This window comes from Denticeps clupeoides, chromosome 10 (assembly GCF_900700375.1).
Source record: "Denticeps clupeoides chromosome 10, fDenClu1.1, whole genome shotgun sequence".
Lineage (NCBI taxonomy): Eukaryota > Metazoa > Chordata > Actinopteri > Clupeiformes > Denticipitidae > Denticeps > Denticeps clupeoides.
The window spans coordinates 15513621-15535580 of NC_041716.1; the positions used below are offsets into that span (position 1 = coordinate 15513621).

The 21960-nt window shown below is 38.7% G+C and overlaps 1 protein-coding gene across 3 annotated transcripts; it reads left to right on the forward strand.

Annotated features, from left to right (window-relative positions):
* The first annotated feature begins 5061 nt into the window (after positions 1-5061).
* On the forward strand, positions 5062-18887 carry LOC114798292 (Fc receptor-like protein 5). Of its 3 annotated transcripts, XM_028993853.1 has the most exons (19): positions 5062-5133; positions 6055-6096; positions 6855-7118; positions 7734-8009; positions 8873-9148; positions 10059-10334; positions 10782-11057; positions 11441-11716; positions 12163-12438; positions 14514-14783; positions 14968-15261; positions 15346-15612; positions 15712-15987; positions 16156-16257; positions 16894-16950; positions 17043-17102; positions 17541-17600; positions 17690-17734; positions 17813-18887. In XM_028993853.1, exons 1-19 carry the CDS (start codon positions 5103-5105, stop codon positions 17815-17817), a joined length of 3429 nt encoding a protein of 1142 aa, XP_028849686.1. In that variant the 5' UTR covers positions 5062-5102; the 3' UTR covers positions 17818-18887. The 3 variants fall into 3 exon arrangements, with proteins under 3 accessions (XP_028849686.1, XP_028849687.1, XP_028849689.1); XM_028993854.1 differs by lacking the exon at positions 16156-16257; XM_028993856.1 differs by lacking the exon at positions 15346-15612.
* The last annotated feature ends 3073 nt before the right edge of the window (positions 18888-21960 follow it).

The following is a 21960-nucleotide window of genomic DNA, read 5'->3' on the forward strand; positions in this document are numbered from 1 at the left end:
CAGGGAGGTGGTGTTTCCCCAAAATCTTTCCCCAAAGTCTTTCGGACACACCAGCCATGTATGGGAGGACCAGGTTCTTCTGTTGGTCATGGGATTCAGGTTGGTCTGTGGTCCTTTTCTTGAAGGAGGATCCTGCCTTGTTAAAGGCCCACTTGGGATATCCACAGGTTTTAAGGGCTGTCCTCAGATGCCCGTATTTCTTGTTTCTGGCTTCTGTGGTGGTGGGAATGTTTTCTGCTCTATGGTACAGAGTCCAGGTGTCGTCCCTGGGAAGGAGTTGAGTGCTTTCCACTTCTTCCATGGTTGGCAACAATAGGTGACACTGGCACAGCCATGTCTCTGTCTGTAGAAGCTGCCCTTGTATGTGAAATGTGTCCATTTCACATGTATCTGTGTGAGTGCTTCATATGTGTGTGTGTGTGCGAGTTTTCAGTAGTATAAATGCATGCTTGTCATATGTGAATGTGTGTGTGTTTCACATGTGTTTGTGTAAGAAAAGTCTGAAATATTTCCTAAACGGCCCCTCATAAGATCTCACTCATGTAATTCATCTCTCCTTCCCGTGCGTGCCACACACACACACACACACACACACACACACACTGATAGGTTACATATCAAAACACGCCTTCCCCATACATAAGTTAGTAATAATAAACGCAACAGATGGACAAATCTACATTAATTTGCATGAAATATTTACTTTTGGGTGAGTTTATAGAATTTGTTGCACAAATCAATGTTTGTTTTCTTCCCCACAGTACATCAGCGGCGCATGGACAGCTTCTTCCAACCAGGCCTGTTGGAAAATGTATATATGACAGTTTGCAGGACAGTTTGCAGGACAGAGTGACCGTGACCTGATCACGACCTGATAAGAGGAGGCCTGCAGATACTGAGAAGCAAGAAACCAGCGACCATGACCTCAGCAACTGTGAAGCGGCTACGTGCAAAAGATAATTATAAGCTTATATGGTGTGATCGTATGGTAAATGTACCGCCCTGTACTAAATAAAAAGAGAGGAAGCGACTGAGACCACAGAGCTGTTGGAGGCATGATGTAATGTTCGTCTCTGATCACTCTCCTTGCAAGTAAAAAGAACTCAACTGCTTTGTGTCATTCTTCTCTAGTTTAAGTGTTGGAACGACGTATAACTCTAACAAGGTCCCTCATGCACTGTGGAAAAAGCTGCAGTTTTTACCAACAGCACTTTGAATATGCTCATCACAGACATGCGCCCACTGTCCATGGTGGAGAGCAAATGCAGCAAGATACCCAAACCTGGCAAAGCTTGCAAAGTCTTTTCTGAGTATTCCAGCCACCTCAATGCCCTTAGAGCGTTTGTTCTCTGCTGCTGGGAACATTGCCTCAAAGCGTAGGGCAAGCCTTACTTCTGACCATGTGAATATGCTGACCGTTTTGCATTGTAACCACCACTTGCCCTTTTATAGGTTTGCACATGCATTGTACAAGACAAATTCTCTCTCTATTTTGCACATAACATTGCACAAAGACAAACATTGTACCTACCTACCTCATCTGGATACGACTGGAAACTTAACTGTATTATTTAAGTTGGATTATTAGTAATACTTGAATTGTTTATATATATATATATATATATATATATATATATATATATATATATATATATATATATATATATATATATATATATATATATATATATATATATATATATATATATATATATATATATTTTTGTACCTCTATTTTGTACCTCTTTTTTTCTATATTCTCAGGTGGGCTATAGCAGGGGGTATAAAACTAAGGACAAATAGGCTAACCTTGTGAATTTCAAAGCTTTTTTTCATGTACATCATGAATGTTTCACAGTAAGTTTGATTAAATGGGCTTAGTTCTGGAGCCAGTAACCTAAAGGTTTTAAAACTTTTTTGTGAGAAAAAACACACTACTGATAGTTGTTTAAAAACGAAAAAGTATGATTTATCCGATTACTCGATTAATCAATGAAAAATTGTTAGAATACTTGATTCCAAAAATATTCGATAGTTGCAGCCCTAAGTGTGTGCAGAGCATTGTTCTTGTTGGCCTGTGGAGGAATGTAACTCTGTCAATAAAAAAGGTTTTCTAGATTTGAACTGCAGAACGTTTGTAACACTGCACAATGGAGCTGGAAGCCCGGCAGGTTTAATGCAGCAGTGGAGCAAAGGGCAGCAGAATTGGAAAAGTCCCGGTTGGTCCGATTAAGAAGCAGCAGCTCGGCCACTTTGTTTGAAAGAGAGTAGATGTTCGCCAGGTTAATAGAGGGGAACAGTAGTTTCCAGAGAGCTGCTGCTGCTATCCAGGTTTATGAAAATGGGGAAAAAACTATTTTGAGACAAAGTTTCTCACCAAAACAAGTGAGAAAGTGCGGGTACAGTACTTCATTATCTTCATTTATTAACTTTAACTACTTCACCATGCACTGGTACAGTGCACAGTTAGTCCAGCTCCTACATCCGAACATATCGGCGAGGTTTTGTACACAATTTTTTAAATGTAACTAAAATTGTAATCATGAATTTTACCTGTAACTGTAATTTAATTACACCATTTTCTTCACTAATGTAACAGATTACAATGACATTTTTTTTCACCAAACACTGTTACATGAGTGGGGATGTATTTTGTATTTTCATGTTTTCTTCTGTCTGTCGTGTTTAGGTGCTGAGTCGAGGCAAAGCGGCGGTAGTGGTTGACAGTGGTTGGCCTAGCGGGTAAGGAAACGCTGCCCACTGCTCTCTTATTTTTAAATGCAACATTTTGCTGTGTGCACCGTGTGTTGCAGTGTTTCACAATGACAATCATTTCACTTGCATTGCTGCTTGAGTGTTAAGCATAAAATTTTGTGATGACGACTGAGAGCAAAATACTGTAGCATGTATTTAATTATTAATTATGGAATCTGGAATTTGTCTCCTTATGTCGTCATTATCTCCCCTTTCTCATGATTTGTTCACACAGAAAATCCTTTGGCACCGTCGCGTGAGTCGCTGTAGAAACAGTGGGTTAATTAAATTTTCTTTCTGGAAAAATGCAGACACGACATCCTGGTTGCGTCGAACATTGTGTTTATGGCGTCATTTCTGCGAATACCTACGCACTTCTGTAGGTCACTCTCCTCCTCATTTGCATTTTAAGCTACACACTCAAAATTTTTTTTTTTCCCTACGAAAATCTCATTATGGGACTGGCTAAAAGTCGCTGTAATTCTGCACCAAGGCTCAATTTCAGAAAAGACTTCAGATACAGTATTAAGCAACCACTAAGACCTGTATACAGTGGGTACAGAAAGTATTCAGACTCCCTAAAATTTTCCACTCTTTGTTATACTGCAGCCATTTGCTCAAATAATATAAGTTCATTTTCCCCTCACTAATGTACACACAGCACCCCATATTGACAGAAAAAACTGAAATGTTGACATTTTTGCATATTTATTATTATTATTATTTTTTAAATAATACATGGTCCTAAGGATTCAGACCCTTTGCTCAGTATTTAATAGAAGCACCCTTTTGTCTTTTTGGGAAAGATGCCACAAGGTTTTCACACCTGGATGTGGGGATTCTCTATCATTCCTCCTTGCAGATCCTTTCCAGTTCTGGAAGGTTGGATGGTAAACGTTGGTGGAAAGCTATTTTTAGGTCTCTCTCTCTCAAGGGTGGTAGTAGCCTAGTGGGTAATGAACCAGAAGAAACCAGGTTCAAATCCCACTCACTACCATTGTGTCCCTGAGCAAGACACTTAATCCTAAGTTGCTCCAGGAGACTGTCTGGACTGTCTGAATCGCTCTGGACAACTTGTAAGTCGCTTTGGAAACTTTCTCCCATCTCACGACTGCATCCCTGGAGCTCAGCCACAGTGATCTTTGGGTTCTTCTTTACCTCTCTCACCGTGGCTCTTCTCCCCCAATAGCTCAGTTTGGTTGGACAACCAGCTCTAGGAAGGGTTCCTTTTAAGAACCTTAAGTGCAGCAGAATTTTTTTAAACCTTGGCCAGATCTGTGCCTTGCCACAATTCAGTCTGTGTGTGCTTCAGAAAGTTCCTTTGACCTCGTGTTTCTAGTTTTCTCTGACAGGCATTGTGAGCTGTAAGGTCACAGCAAAATGTCTGAATTCTCAGGACCATGTGATATTTCAGTTTTTCATTGTTAATAAATCTGCAAAAATCTGTCAACCATTCTGTGTTTTTCTGTCAATATGGGGTGCTGTGCGTACGCTAATGAGGAAAAAATGAACCTAAATGATTTTTGCAAATGGCTGCAATTAAACAAAGAATGGCTTTAGGGGATTTTTTTTAGGGGGTTTGAATACTTTCATTACCCACTGTAGACGAAAACAAATCACAATAGGGGACCTTTAAGGAGGTGATGACCTTGACCTGTTAAGCAGCAGAGTACTTTGGAGTTCCTACATATGAATTATATGAATATATTCAAAACTTGTTTCCTGTCTGAATGGAAAGAAATGAAACTAGACTAAAAACCACAACCAAAAAAAAAAAAACACAGGCAGAATTGCTTCTAACTGACATGTATATAACATTGCATGTCCTCTAATGTATGTATCCTTAAATTGTTTATCATTTTTATCATATTTAATGTTTCTGTACAGCACATTGTTATGAAACTTTATTGTCTTCTAATTGTTCTTTATAAATTAATAGGATCTTTGATATTATAAATCTAAATATTATGGGTTGGATGACACGTCTCATTGTTGCTATCAGATTATTCAAAGTGCTACAGCTTGAATGTTGAATGGGAAGAGACAATTTGACCACAGTTTTTGTCTCTCGTCATAGATTTCCTGTGTCTTTCAGGATTCATTTTTGGTAATGGTATTGCTTTTTTTTTTTTTATAACACTGTTTGTGGGACTTTAAGGAGGTGATAACCTTGACCTGTTCAGCAGCAGTGTAGTTTGGAGAAGACAGGTCCTACATATGATTCATATGAATAAAGTAAATGCTTGTTTCCTGTCTGACTGCTAAGAAATGAAACTAGACTAGACAAAACCACACACGCACAAAAAAGACACAGGCAGAAGACACAGGCAGAGACACTGAGCATACAAATGGCTACAGATAAGCTCCTAATTTTTCAAGGTAAATACTCATACAGTTTTTTATCATGAGATATTATACATCAAACAAAACATCTTGAATGTGATTTGCAGTGAAATGTGGTAGTTGTATTTTCTGTTACTTAATCTCTAGTACTTTTATATACCGTCTTTTTATGCTTTGGAAGCATGTTTGCATGCTGTGATGTAAATATCTGACGAATATTTACTGTTGGGTGCAGGTAAAAAGGGTGACAATGTTAAAATGTTGAATGCTTTGAAGTGATCAAACACAGTTGTTTGCAGAAGAATAATACAGAAATGAATTTGCAATCTTTAAAAATGAAGAATATTTATGAAAAAAATTACTAAAAAAACTTTTATCAGGTCATTACTTTTGCCCTCTGCATTGGATCCTGCTATATTTTGCTCATGTGCAAAAAATGTTGATCACTTTGATCACATCATGTGCTTTGCCTATACTTTTAAAACATTTCAGTTTCAGTTTGGTTTTAAATCAAGTTGCTGAAACAGCATATTGAACTGCAATCTGAGATCTGCTGTCTTGGTGCTTGACCACCAGATTCTTTGCAAGTTGGCAAGTTGCAAAATGCTCTTCCTTTTGATATAAAGTCAGCACTATCAACCCAAATAATATTTTTTTATTCAATCCAAGTCAGATAGGCCATACTTATAACATGTGCAGGGTAATCAAGGACATAGGAAATTGTGACAAATTAGTACACCTACGGTGATACATCTCAGGCAAAATGAGACTTAATGCATTCATTGTTAGAGATTGGAAATGTGTTTCTTAACATGCCTTTTCAAATTCTTATTCCGTACAGAAATTGCTTTATTAAAATTTGAATTTAATTTAAAACTGATTAAAGTAAAGCTAATTTGTAATAGTAATACTGTGCTTTGGCATTAACTATGTATTTGTTTTTTTGCTTTTATTTAGTTGCATTTGCTGTGGTATGCTTGGCTCAAGAATCGACTGATAGTAAGTAAAGATTTTATCTTTACTAGATAAGTATATTAGTATATTATGATGATGACTGGGTCAGAACCTTCTGTTCTGTGAGGATGCTGAGTATGCACATGACAGTGAATCTCTTGGTGCCTGGGTAAATAGAGAGGATTGTATCAGGAAGGGAAGCAAAAGAGAGAAGAAGAACAAAGAGCCAGCTCATGTATGGACAATTAGCACATGCACCAGAGAGCTACCAGGACTGAAGGAATAGATGGGACACTGGTAAATAGAATTTGGGAACACATGGAAAAACTTAATTAGGGTTGAGATCATAGGACAAACGAGGATGTGGTGTCACTTACAATTAGGAGAGCTATTTAAAAACACATATTTCAAGGAGTCTACAAGATGACATCTGTATTGAAATTATGTTGAAATTGTTCAAAAAATAATGGTCAAATTCTTTTTGTGTTCTCACTAGCTGACCCCACTATCTTTGACGGGGTTATCCTCTGAGACAGCGACTATGAAGTGTGACATACAATCTAATACAGCAGACTGGGGTTATAAATGGTATAGATATGGAAGAGAGTTGGAAGTGAATGTGGACACATTTTTATTTAACTATGAGCTTTAGCAAAGTAGTTGACTGATTATTTACATCTATTTTTATATATAGAAAACAACAGCAATATCAACTTTGTCATTTCCTTAATTTATTGCATGAAAAAGAATTCCATTTTACTACAGCCAAACTGAACACTGTTCACTTTCTATTTCCTCTTTAGATATTCCTGAACCACAGTTGACATATGAATGGAAAAACATCTTTGCTTCTGAGAGTACGGTTCTAAAGTGTAAAATCCAACCTGATTCAGAAAGTTGGAATTATAAGTGGTACAGAAATGGTGAAAGTCTCAGTGAGAATGGGAATGCTTATTCAGTTAGTTCGGCTACCAAACAGAATGCTGGAGTGTACACCTGCCAAGGAACCCACAAGAAAAGAAATGTTACATCTAAACTCAGCAAAGCTGTTGAACTCATACTTAGTGGTGAGTTCTACCGAATGTATCTGTTACAGTCTTCCATCTTAAAATTAAATATATGCTCAAATTATAATGCCTATTATGTAAGTACGAAGCATGTCATAATGCTTTTCATTCCCCATACCCCACTGCCCTGATGACAAACGTAGACCCTAACAGTATAGCCTGCTTGTTTCCTAGATTATGTATTTATGCATTTTACATGTACTGCACACCGTTGTTGCTCAGAGCGACTCTATATATATTGTCACGGTTCACGGAACCAGAACGTGAGCATGTGTAGGAGGTCAGGAACCCCGGTGCAGTGTGACTCAAGGAGGCTTACTATGCGAACTGGAACCAGCGTGAGCTGCAACACCACACGGATGTTGTGGTTCATGTTAAAGTACAATTTAGCATGGGGCAGGACAAGAAGAAGGAGTTCAGAAGAGAGGAGAGGAGAGGAGAAGATCAGGAACGGTCTTACTTTGGGACGAAGGAGTGGAGCCGAGTCTCGTTGATGGATGTCAATGACTGAGCAGCTGGCAGTGGCCATCTTGCCAATTTATAGGAGTAGTGTTACCTCATTTATCAGTATTTCTGAAATCTAAAATGTCACTATTCCTATTACACCCTCTTTAGATCTTCCAACAGCCCAGCTGAATGTGGAGTCCAAATGGACCAAAGTTTTTTCAACAGAGAGTGTGGTTATGAAGTGTGAAATTCAGCCCGGTTCAACAGACTGGCGTTACAAATGGTACAGAAATGGACAAGAGGTTCCTGATCCTACAAACGGGAACAAATATTCAATAAGCCGTACTAACAAAGAACACAGTGGAGAATACACATGCCAAGGAGTCCACAGCATACGAACTGTAACAACCAGTGGCAGCAATGTCATTCAGCTCACCGTTGATTGTAAATATAGTAAACATTACTTTCTTATTTTTTTAAAGAAGTCTGTGTATTAAGGGTCAATGTCTGTCCTCTAGAAATCAATATACAAGAATGTAACTACTAATGTAATTAATTTGACCTCAGCATACCTATATATTCCTATTCACAGACCAAACCGAAAATATTATACTGTCAGGGCTGTGGAGGCGTGCGCAAGTGCAGACATTCTGGATGACCTGAGTCCTGAATTATTGGGGGAAAACTGTGAAAGGGGGGAGTGAGGCACAACGCTGAAGTGGATGAAACAGTGTGTCAGGGTGCGCGGTCTGAGTAATGCACTGAATGAGATTGCAATGTCGTGGTGATAGACAAGTCAGACACGAGCAGAGTCGGAACTGGGAAGCAGTTATTCAAAGCCGTGGGCCAGGACAGAGAGTGTCGTCAGGCAAGAGCAGAGTCGTTTATCCATGAAGCCGTCAGTCAAGGTCCAAGGGATAATCCTAGAGTCAAAGGAACTCAAGAACATGGTACCAGTCATGGAAATCACCAGAAGCATAGAGCAAGCACAACTATAAACTGGATTAATTTTTTACAGACCTCTCTCATCTTTTTAAATGGAACATCTTGCACAGTTAATATTAAAATATTAATGAGCAAAATTAAAGGTTAATGTCCTGTAATAGGCCAAAATAGCCATAACAAAATATATTTTATTTGAGAATGTACTGTCTTTGTATGACTTTGTTTTAGTAAGCTATGCATTGCTGACCAAATATGTGTTATACATGAATCAACAGACTAAATGTATGCATTACAATATTGCATTACATATGTCTCATAACAAATCTTGACAAAAGTTAACATTACTTTTACTTTGTCTTTAGATCTTCCGACAGCCCAGCTAAATGTGGAGTCCAAATGGACCAAAGTGTTTTCAACAGAGAGTGTGGTTATGAAGTGTGAAATTCAGCCCAGTTCAACAGACTGGCGTTACAAATGGTACAGAAATGGACAAGAGGTTCCTGATCCTACAAACGGGAACAAATATTCAATAAGTCGTACTAACAAAGAACACAGTGGAGAATACACATGCCAAGGAGTCCACAGCATACGAACTGTAGCAACCGGTGGCAGCAATGTCATTCAGCTCACCGTTGATGGTAAATACAGTAAACATTACTTGCACATCAATTTACACACATGTAACCCATAATGTAAATAATTTGACCTTCGTGTACCCATTTACAAACCAAAAAGCAGATAGTTATTTTGTCACAGCTACGGACTTACGGGGGAAGGAAGCGCAGAGGTTTGACATGTTGGGAAGGGGTTTTATTATTAAATAAACAATAAACACAAAGAAACAATGGCGCGGTGGCCAAAAAGAATTTAACTTAAATAAAGAACATAAACTAACCCGCAGGCGTGTGGCGATTGCCAGAACTCATAACATAAACACATACACTAACGGAGGTCAAGTTCATGATCGAGTTCATGAAAATGCCGGAGACTGCGAAGGGGCGGAAGTCTCTGGCATTTATACACCGTCAAGATTGGCCACCGGTGTTCAGCCCAGCTGCAGTCAATCCTGACATATTTCCCCTAGTAAGCCAATATAGCTCTAACTATATATTTTGTGGAGAATGTGCTGGCTACATATGACTGAATGTCACACTGACTTTTTTATTTGGGTTTACATTTACAGCATTTATCAGACGCCCTTATCCAGAGCGACTTACAATCAGTAGTTACAGGGACAGTCTCCCTGAAGCAACTTAGGGTTAAGTGTCTTGCTCAGGGACACAATGGCAGTAAGTGGGGTTTGAACCTGGGACTTCTGGTTCTTAGGCGAGTGTGTTACCCACTAGGCTACTACCACCACTACCACCAGCTTTGTATTGTTGATCAAATATGTATCATCCCTGACTTTATAGAATGTTTGTAAAAATATTTTCAAAAATCTGCTAATTTCAGAAATCTTGACAAAAAGACAAAATACATTCTTAATGATGAAAACAGCTGATTTCAGATTACAGAAATCTTGACAAATTAATTTGACCTCCTCTTTAGATCTTCCAACAGCCCAGCTGAATGTGGAGTCCAAGTGGACCAAAGTGTTTTCAACAGAGAGAGTGGTTATGAAGTGTGAAATTCAGCCTGGTTCAAGAGACTGGCGTTACAAATGGTATAAAAATGGACAAGAGGTTCCTGATCCTACAAACGGGAACAAATATTCAATAAGCCGTACTAACAAGGAACACAGCGGAAAATACACATGCCAAGGAGTCCACAGCATACGAACTGTAACAACCAGTAGCAGCAATGTCATTCAGCTCACCGTTGATGGTAAATTCAGTAAAAGTTACTTGCACATTCATTCACTCACATATACACACATGTAACCCATAATGTAAATAATTTGACCTTTCTGTACCCATTTACAGACCAAAATGTAATTTTAACATAATAACAAGTAAATTAAAAGTTATTTCCCCTGACAAGCCTTTACTTTACTTACTTTACTTTACTTTGCCGATATAAGCCGACATAACTCTAATAAAATATTATTTTCTGAGAATGTGCTGGCTATGTATGACTTTTTTTTTTTATTTAGCTTTGCATTGCTGACCAAATATGGATCATCTCTAAAAGTGTGTATGCATTACAAATATGAAAAAAAAAATCTGCTCATTTCAGAAATCTTGACAAAATTACAAAATGAATTTGGAATGATAAAAACAGCTGATTTCAGATTACAGAAATCTTGACAAATTACTTTTACCTCCTCTTTAGATCTTCCAACAGCCCAGCTGAATGTGGAGTCCAAGTGGACCAAAGTTTTTTCAACAGAGAGTGTGGTTATGAAGTGTGAAATTCAGCCCGGTTCAACATACTGGCGTTACAAATGGTACAAAAATGGACAAGAGGTTCCTGATCCTACAAACGGGAACAAATATTCAATAAGCCGTACTAACAAAGAACACAGTGGAGAATACACATGCCAAGGAGTCCACAGCATACGAACTGTAACAACCAGTGGCAGCAATGTCATTCAGCTCAACGTTGATGGTAAATACAGTAAACATTACTTGCACATCAATTTACACACATGTAACCCATAATGTAAATAATTTGACCTTCGTGTACCCATTTACAAACCAAAAAGCAGATAGTTATTTCCCCTAACAAGCCAATATAACTCTAACTATATATTTTTTTGAGAATGTGCTGGCTACATATGACTGAATGTCACACTGACTTTTTTATTTAGCTTTGTATTGTTGATCAAATATGTATCATCCCTGACTTTATAGAATGTTTGTAAAAAATTTTTTTTTTAAATCGGCTGATTTCAAAAGTCTTGACAAAATTACAAAATAAATTTGGAATGATAAAAACAGTTGAGTTCAGATTACAGAAATCTTGACAAATTACTTTTACCTCCTCTTTAGATCTTCCGACACCCCACCTGAATGTGGAGTCCAAATGGACCAAAGTTTTTTCAACAGAGAGAGTGGTTATGAAGTGTGAAATTCAGCCTGGTTCAAGAGACTGGCGTTACAAATGGTACAAAAATGGACAAGAGGTTCCTGATCCTACAAACGGGAACAAATATTCAATAAGCCGTACTAACAAGGAACACAGCGGAAAATACACATGCCAAGGAGTCCACAGCATACGAACTGTAACAACCAGTAGCAGCAATGTCATTCAGCTCACCATTGATGGTAAATTCAGTAAAAGTTACTTGCACATTCATTCACTCACATATACACACATGTAACCCATAATGTAAATAATTTGACCTTTGTGTACCCATTTACAGACCAAAATGTAATTTTAACATAATAACAAGTAAATTAAAAGTTATTTCCCCTGACAAGCCTTTACTTTACTTACTTTACTTTACTTTGCCGATATAAGCCGACATAACTCTAATAAAATATTATTTTCTGAGAATGTGCTGGCTATGTATGACTTTTTTTTTTTATTTAGCTTTGCATTGCTGACCAAATATGGATCATCTCTGAAAGTGTGTATGCATTACAAATACGAAAAAAAAAAATCTGCTCATTTCAGAAATCTTGACAAAATTACAAAATGAATTTGGAAAGATAAAAACAGCTGATTTCAGATTAGAAATCTTGACAAATTACTTTTACCTCCTCTTTAGATCTTCCGACACCCCACCTGAATGTGGAGTCCAAATGGACCAAAGTTTTTTCAACAGAGAGTGTGATTATGAAGTGTGAAATTCAGCCCAGTTCAACAGACTGGCGTTACAAATGGTACAGAAATGGACAAGAGGTTCCTGATCCTACAAACGGGAACAAATATTCAATAAGCCGTACTAACAAAGAACACAGTGGAGAATACACATGCCAAGGAGTCCACAGCATACGAACTGTAGCAACCGGTGGCAGCAATGTCATTCAGCTCACCGTTGATGGTAAATATTTGTCACACTATGTCACACTATTCTATTTACACTATATCTACAGTACTGCGCAAAAGACTTAGGAACCAGGAAAAATAAAACCGCTGTTTTTCTAAGGTGCTATTTTGTTAACAAATACAAAACAAACCCTTTCCAACACAAGTCAGTCTGTTATCCTATTGTTCTGTAAGCAGAAATACAATGTTGCCCTCCATCTGTAGAGTTTTGCTTGTAGGAAATCATTCAATAGTTTAGTTGGGAGAGACCAACACCTAGTTCTTGTAGCACATCTCCAAATATCAACATTTCATGATAACTTTTTAATCATTTTTCTTTGTGTGTCAGTAGTCTTCCTGAACTATTTCAGAGTTACTTTAAATTATCTCTGATTAGTTTCAATGCTGCCTAAAACTTTTGCACAATACTGTATATAGACATGCAAGCTAGTTACAGTCCCCCTGGAGACACTCAGGGTTAAATGTCTTGCTCAGGGACACAATAATAGGAAGTGGGGCTTAAACTTGTGGTTTGTTTCACAGGCAAGTGTCTTATTCATTACGATCCTGTCAGGGAGAGGAGTCTACAACAATATACAGTCTATGGTTAATTATCTCCAGATAGCTTAAGAAAATAATATATATAGCAAAAGATACTATATATGAATGCAAGTTTATTAAGTCAAAGCTTTCAAAGTACAAATCATTTCCTGTGACAATGGCACAAATACTGTTTTTCTCAAAGTTTGCTGCTTCCAATTTGTATTATGGCAATTTGCATATACTTCAGAATGTTATGAAGAGTGATCAGATGAATTGCAAAGTCCCTCTTTGCCATGAAAATGAACTTATTTCCACTGCATTTCAACCCTACCACAAAAGGACCTGATGAGATCATTTCAGTGTTCCTCTTGTTAACACAAGTGAGACTGTTTATGAGCACAAGGCTGGAGATCATGCTGATTGAGTTAGAATAGAAGACTGGATGCTTTAAAAGAAGGGTGTTGAATTGTTGAAAAAACATGTTGCATAAAAAGGGCTTCACAGGCAAGAATATTACTGCTACTAAAATTGCACCTAAATCAACCATTTATCAGATCATCAAAAAGGTTCAAGGGTAGATGTTGAAGTGTTGTGAAGAAGGCTTCAGGGTGCACAAGAAAGTCCAGCAAGCACAAGAACCATCTCTTAAAGATGATTCAGCTGTGGGATCGGGATGCCACCAGTGCAGAGCTTGCTAAGAAATGGCAGCAGGCAGGAGTGAGTGAGGTGAAGATTTTTGGAGGATGGCCTGGTGTCAAGAAGGGCAGCAAAGAAGTCACTTCTCTCCAAGAAAAACATCAAGGACAGACAGATATTCTGCAAAAATTACAGGAACTGGACTGCTGAGGACTGTCATTTTCTCTGATGTTGCCTCTTTCCGATGTTTGGGGCAATCGGAATTGTTTGGAGCAATTGGAGCGCCACCATTAGTCCTGTCTCATGCCAACAGTAAATCATCCTGAGACCATTCATGTGTGGGGCTGCTTCTCATCCAAGGGAGTGAACTCACTCACAACTTTGCCAGAAAACAGCCAGGAATAAAGAATGGTACCAAAACATCCTCAAAATATCCTTGTTTGCCTTCTTGTCAGTTGTAGTAATTCACCATGTGTGCGTATAATTTTCCAGGGAGTAAGAAAGCTCACATGCTCCCTTACGCCCTCATCTCATCTGCTGTTACATCTTGCCACGTCTTACTTCAGACATTCCTGAGTTTAATTTCTGATTGATTTTGGACATCCTACTTTTTCTCTTCTGCTTATTTATTACAATAACACAATGCACTTGTATTTTGTGCTTACCCTCAGTCATGGTAGTAGCCTAGTGGGTAAGACACTCGCCTGTGAACCAGAAGACCCGGGTTCAAATCCCACTTACTACCATTGTGTCCCTGAGCAAGACACTTAACCTTAAGTTGCTCCAGGGAGACTGTCCCTGTAACTACTGATTGTAAGTCGATCTGGATAAGGTCGTCTGATAAATGCTGTAAATGTAAATGTAATGTAAATGTCATGATAACACCCAGCCTACTTACTATTTACCCAATAGATCTCCCTGTACCACAGCTGACATCCGATTGGAGAAACGTCTTCTCCTCTCAGCCAGTGGATCTGAAGTGTCGCATTCAGCCTGATTCGACAAACTGGGATTACATATGGTACAGGAATGGACAAACATTCAGTGTCAGTGGAAATGTGGACACACATTCAATTAGTTCCACAACCAAAGGGCATGCTGGACAGTACGCCTGCCAAGGAAACCACAGGACACGACTTGTCACAACTGAAACCAGCAAAAAATTTCATCTGTTGGTCAGTGGTGAGTGCTGAATAACACAAAGCATCATACTATTAATTACTTTTCTATATAATATTTTTTACAAATATTATATATAGTTAATAGTACTATATAGTATATAGTTTTTTTATTATAATTCTGAAATTGGTTGAATTTTGGCTATGAGGAGAATGTAAGGAAATCTGAACTTTAAACTCGTTTTTAGATCTTCCAAAGCCACATCTGACCCTGGAGTCTAAATGGACGAGGGTGTATCCCTCTGAGAAAGTGAATATGATGTGTGACATTCAGCCGAATTCAACAGACTGGCATTACAAATGGTACAGAAATGGACAAGAGTTTCTGTACACCATGGACGGACAGAAGATCGATTCTGACAAGAAACGTCTCATCCAGTTAGCTTCTAGTGGACAATCTGGAAACTACACTTGTGTGGGAAAACATAAAACAATGCCTGTGTCTACTACTACCAGTAATATGATTGATCTGTATGTTTATGGTAAGACATTGGCAATAGAAAATTCACTATTTTTTACCATGTCAGATGTTTCAGTGTTAATAACCATTAAAACATTACTTACAGATGACAAACTGGTTCCTGTTGTACGTCAATACCCGTCTTTTGAGTTCATGTATGAGGAGGAGGAAGTCACACTGCAGTGTGAAGTTGCTTATCTGCCCAGTATCTGGAAATATCACTGGTTCAAAAAAACTGGTTCAAAAAGCCATGAAAAGATGAACTACACCTTCAACTCCACTCGTCACATGAATAATGACCAGTTCTTTTGTGAGTCTGAAAGAGACACGTATCGCTCAGAACGCAGCAGACCTGTGAATCTGTTGGTAAAACGTACGTAGCCATGATGTCCTCCAGATGTCACTGTAACTGCATTCTGCTTCTGTGCTCGTAAAGCACAATGAACCCTGCTTTTTTTTGGTTTGTTTCCAGCCCTCCCATCAGCTTCGCTGACTGTTGACACCAGCTGGACAGACATTTTGTCTGTGGACAGTCTGACATTGCTGTGTGAGGTTCATTATAAGGACAACTATGGATGGAATTTTACGTGGTTCAGAGATGGAACGCAACTGTCCGACAGTTTTCAGGAAAGACTCTCTGTCAAGACCACAGAAGACATGTACCAGAGTGAATTTCAGTGCAAGGGATTCAGAACAGAACGACCAACGTCTTCCACCTTCAGTGAGGCTTTTAAAGCAAACAATCTTGGTAAAAACTAAATTTAGATTATTTTTTATATTTTGTTCTGTAAATGAGAGAGCTCTGGGCAAAAAGTGACTGGTGATTGGCTGGAGAACGGTGACTTAACAGACTTATGTCTGCTTTACATTCACTTCATTTCACCCAATCAAACACTGTCTTTCTGTATCTTTTCAGTTTTGAAACGGAAAATCCTTCTCTCCATCTCAGGCTGTGTAATCACTGGCATTGTTGTCACTTTTTTGGGTTGCATTTATCTAAAATGCAGAAGAAAAGCAGGTTTTTCATCTTTCTTGCATTTTCACACCTTGAATCTAAAATGATTATATTCTGAAAATTTTAATGTACTGATGAACATTAGTGACATCCTGGCATCTCCTGGCAATTGAAACAGTCCATTCTTTAATCAATTGAAATATTTGCTACTTTGACAAGGACCAAATGACTTAGTGTTTTATGATTGGTCAAGGCATCTCCAACTTGATGGGTATTGTAGGGTGTTGGTGTGCAGTGATTATTAACTATCAAAATTGGTATTTAAAAACCAATGGCCAGCTCATCTGGTCCCAGTGAAGGCAATGAATAACACAGTTTGATATTTTGATCATTTGAGCAGACAGGTTGTGTTTAACTGGGTACGAGATGGAAGCGGGAATGGTTTAAGGTGCATTACAAAGAATTAATGGTGTTAATTTAAAATGTACTCAAACATATGAATTGTACTAAAAAGCTATTCCAATCAGATATAAAAGAACGTGGTGGGTCAATGCAATATTATTCGAAGGTTGTTAATGTTCTGGCTGATTAGTGTATATGAAACTGATTGTGATGACTGTTATATAGCAGACCTACTTTAATAATTAATTAATTGTCTTTATTTGATAAGAATTAATTATCTTTTTTTCTAATTTACAGCAATTGAGATAAAACCTGAGCCTGACCTTTTTATCTCCATGCAGGATACAAAATCAGGTATCAAATACATATTATATATTTTTTTCCTTGTAATTGTTTACAACAGACAAATAACTATGATAATAATAAAAGAGTAAACTTTTTTTTAGATGCACTATTACCATGTAATAGGTATTCATATGCTGGTGGTAGATCATCACCAACTGAAGGTAAGCTGAAAGTGATATACAGAGACTCAACATAATGCAGATATGGGCATTTCAGGATCAGATGTTTTGTATGTACTTCAATGTACGTAATAATTGTTTTGTACTGAAGATTGAGAAGAACTACACATCACAATTCATTTTTGGCCGTATAATTGTGCATAACAATAGGAATAAAACAGAGCCTTAAACAACACACAACTAATAGTAGTATTCTAAAAAATGATATTGCACTCTAACTTTATAATGGTAAAAAATAAAAAGTATGAAATGAATGAGGACTGTGACGCCCTGACCCCCTGTAGCCCCCAGAGGGTGAAATCTCAAGAAATCTAATTTTGTTGTTTCTCCAATAAACCTATCTTGTACCATTTTTGCGCTAATTCACATGAACCAGAATCACATGAACAAATAAATACACAACTTTGTCTCTTTCTTTAGAGCACCACAAATCGGAAGAATTGCTTTGTATGTCTGGTCTCAATATTGAGCAAACGGAAGGTAATTGTCCTTGCTTTTTTCTTTCAAGTATATGCCCCTGCCCCATGGGGGAAATGATATATTAAATGCAAAACTCTTTTTAAATACAGGTGAGGATGAGACAGCAAATCATGAGCAATTTAAATCATTCAGAGGTATGGTAGGATTGTGACTTCATGAATTTCATAACCTCATGTTAGCATTTGCTAATTTGATACAATCATTCTTTTTAGGATAATGAGCATCCCATAAGATCTGGTGAAATGAAACATCTGGATGACCACACTTTTTTAATGCTGTTCAATAAGTCTGATCCTGTTGATCAGTTTTATTTGCTGTATTATCTGTTATTTATACAGTATTATAATAAACAGTCTTATATTCAACAGAAAGTAAATATAAATATGTAAATATGAAAAAAGGATCAAGTACAAGATAATAAGTTAAGATTAGCTCAGTATTGGTGTAGTATGGGAATACTGAATATTTTATGGCTTTGTGGTTTAGTTCATGACTTGACAGTATACTGCCCTGAAATATGTATGAATTTGTCTCTTTTGTTTGTAGACTACTTCTGCAGCCAATGTTTGTACTGGAAATACCTTCTTGGGCATTAGATACAATAGATAGTGGATTTGGTTGCATGGTTGCACAGTGGTTAGCATTATGAACTCACACCTCCAAAGTGAGTTCACCCCATATTTTCACAGGTTTCCTCTGGGCTTTCCGGTTTCCTTCCAAAACTAGATGAATTGGTGATTCTAAATCATGCTTAGGTATGGGTGCGCACCTTGGGTGAGCCCCACTCTGCACCTAATGAATTGGTTATTGAAAACATTGATTGCAACATGAAAAAAGCAAAAAGAAAAAAATATGCATGTAGCTGTACATATGTATTGTGTTATTTGTGTTCTTGTGAACATTTATGTTAAATCTTGTTGGTAATAACTGCTTGTAATACACTTGTAATACACTTGTAATACACTTATCCTCATTCAGCTTATGTTTTACACACATAGGATATGTCTAATTTCATAATTCATAGAAGGCTGCTTTTAAAGACCAAATGAGACATAATGTAATGGTAATTTTTTGTAATATGTGCATTTATTTTTTTTTATTTCAATTTCCCCTTATTTATGGTTACACATTTTTCAATGATTCCTCAATATGTGTTATGATCTCATATATGTGACTGCATGTCAGTGACCTTTATTATATTCTTACTATACAAGGTACACACAGCCCCATTCTGTTTTAAATTAACTTGTGGAGGTATGATGTTTCGTATCTCGGCATATTTCTGGAATAAATGGTTCAGCAATAACTTTTCTGGAAACTCTGGTTCTTCTGAATTCTTTCTGTAGTGTCCCTACGTCTTGTATGTCTTCCTATGTTCTATTGCCTGTGAAGAAGACAGAACTGCATATCACTTGATGACAAAATGTAACCCAAACAGCTGACAAGGAAACACGAGTTCAACTATATGAATCAACTATTATGCACAGCATGGAATTTGTAACCAGACTAGCACTGCGCTCGAAATATGCAAAACTATATAAATGTTCTGCATCAGAGGAAACAAGTACTCTGTGCCTGAGAATAAAATATGGACCAAAGTAGATTGTCATGATCCGGACCGGCAGGGGTTGACTCCGGATCCGGGGTCCGGACCGGAGTTTCATGTTTGTCCTGTGTAATGTTCCCTGATCGTGTTCACCTGCTGTATATTTATATAATTGTATAAAGCTATCCTGTTCATGTCTGTTCACGGTCGGGTCATTGTGCGTGTTAATGTTCCCTTGTCTTGTGAAGTCTGTATTAAACCCCTGTCCTGTGATCGTGCGAATGCGTCCTCCTTCACCGCCATGTCCAGCCCACCCGTGACATAGATGTTAACAGTTTATAGCACAGAAATTACAAGGAATTGTAGATGGTGACATGAAGGCCTATGACCTCTGGATTTTGGCCTTGCTTTTGAAGAGGGTTGCTAATGTGTGCACACAGAATCAGAAGTGGGCTCAATATACTACCTTGCTGAGGTTAATGGTGGAGGAGATGTGGGCCCTCTTGTACCTGTGCTTCAGCCGCGGCCACCCAAGGACACAGCTCTCCCCTGCGTACCTCCACTACTAACACACCACGGTAAAGACTGGACCTTATTCCACACTTGTGGTTCCCCGGACTGCTTCCCCGCGCTGCACGCCCAAGCTCCAGCCCTCTCTCTCTTCCTGTCATTTCATCCTGATTTCCCCTGGCCTCCTGCATCTTCCACATGTACGGACACGTCTTATGCTTCAAGGAGTCCATCATTGTTCTGGTCCCAAAGAAAACCCACCCTGCCTCCCTCAACGACTAGGATACTGCCAGCACCGAGAATGCGTTCGTCATCACGGAGCATGACGTGAGGAGAGCCTTTAAGAGAGTGAACACCAGGAAGGCAGCAGGACCAGACGGCATCTCGGGGAGAATCCTCAGAGCCTGCGTAGACCAGCTAGCACCTGTGTTCACAGAGATATTCAACCTCTCTCTATCTCAGTCAGTGATCCCCACATGCTTCAAGGAGTCCGTCATTGTTCCGGTCCCGAAGAAAATCCATCCTGCCTCCCTCAACGACTACCGCCCTGTAGCCCTCACCTCAGTAGTGATGAAGATCTTTGAACGGCTGGTCAGAGACTTCATCATTTCTTCATTACTGGACACACTCGACCCACTACAGTTTGCTTACCGTCCCAACCAATCCACAGACGACGCCATCTCATATCTCCTCCATACAGCACTCACCCACCTGGACACTCAGAAGGGAAATTATGTTAAAATGCTTTTTGTTGATTACAGTTCAGCATTTAACACAAAAATCCCTTCCACACTCACACCAAACAATCTCCACCTGAACATCAGCAAGACAAAGGAGTTAATAGTGGACTTCAGTACCAAGCAGGAGAGGACCTACCAGACCCCTGTCATCAACAGGAGCCCAGTGGAGAGAGTGGACAGCTTCCGTTACCTCTGTGTTAACATCACGCAGGACCTGTCATGGACACCATGGTGAAAAAGGCCCGGCAGCATCTCTACCACCTCAGATGCCTGAGAGACTTCAGACTGCCCTCCAAGGTGCTCAGGAACTTCTACTCCTGCACCATAGAGAGCATCCTGACGGGAAACATCTCAACCTGGTTTGGGAACAGCACCATGCAGGACAGACGAGCCCTACAGAGGGTGGTTCGATCAGCCGAACGCATCATCTGTACCAAGCTCCCTGACCTTCAATCCATCTACAGCAAACGGCTAGAAAGATAGTGAAGGACCTCAGCCACCCCAACTATGGACTGTTCTCTCTGCTGCAATCAGGGAAGCGCTTTTGCTCCCTGAAGTCCAACACAGAGAGAATGAGGAGGAGCTTCTTCCCACAGGCTATTTGAGCTCTCAACAACAGTACATAGAACTCCAGCACTTTCACTTTCACTTTCACTCGCTTTACACAAAATCTCTGCTCTTTTTACTCTTTGCACAAAATCTCTGCTCTTATTTTTGTATCTTTATACATTGATTTTCACACCTTCACCCTACCTGTCACACATATTTTATGCTAAAGACATAAAAGTGTAATATTTGGTTATTTTACAATATTTGCATATTGGTTTTCATTGTATACTTGAAACATTTGCAATACTGTGGTCTGCAGCAGTCGTGAAAAGCATTTCACTGCATATCATACCGTGTATGACAATGTTTGTGACAAATAAAATTTGAATTTAAAATTCGCCCCTCAGCCACTCCCATGACAAATATACATGATCAATTGCATTAATTCCTTTGTTGGGACATTTCACATGCTCTCTAAATTTGGGAAGTCATGTGCAATAACATCATGCCGATGGGCGCAAGCAAAACAAATGTGACAGTGGAAAATCTAACACAGCAGTTGCAATGACTTGTGCACTAATTAGTTGGCATCAACCTCAAGTTATGTGTGATGGACCTTTGGAGTATTCTCAGGTGCTATGGTTTCAGCGCTTGCTTCCTGGCCTCGCATCTGCTTCTTCTCTCTCCCAACAGAACCCACAGAGATCATGCACCATGGTTGTGAGCCCACTGATGAACATGCAAACTAAGATACACGTCAAGACACACAGATCTTTGGGTAGTCTCGGCAGTGTAGTCAACCATTGAAAAACAGGCTCGTAATGTTTAAAGATCAAAGTAGATTAAATGTCTTATTATTGTCAGCGTCTCCACAACAGGAAAACCACATTTTGTAGGACCTGACTACTGCAGACAGTAGTGTGTCTTTCAGGATCCATTTGGTAATGGTACTGCTTGTTTTTTTTATAACACTGTTTGTGGGACCTTTAAGGAGGTGATAATCTTGACCTGTTCA

What these genes read in the sequence shown, in the direction of transcription:
- LOC114798292 (XM_028993853.1), top strand. Translation starts at nt 5,103, where the DNA reads ATGGCTACAGATAAGCTCCTAATTTTTCAAG. An exon ending in TGTGAATCTGTTGGTAAAAC is followed by an intron (nt 15,613 to 15,711) that starts GTACGTAGCCAT and finishes GTTTGTTTCCAG; the next exon opens with CCCTCCCATCAGCTTCGCTG. An exon ending in TAGATCATCACCAACTGAAG is followed by an intron (nt 17,103 to 17,540) that starts GTAAGCTGAAAG and finishes CTCTTTCTTTAG; the next exon opens with AGCACCACAAATCGGAAGAA.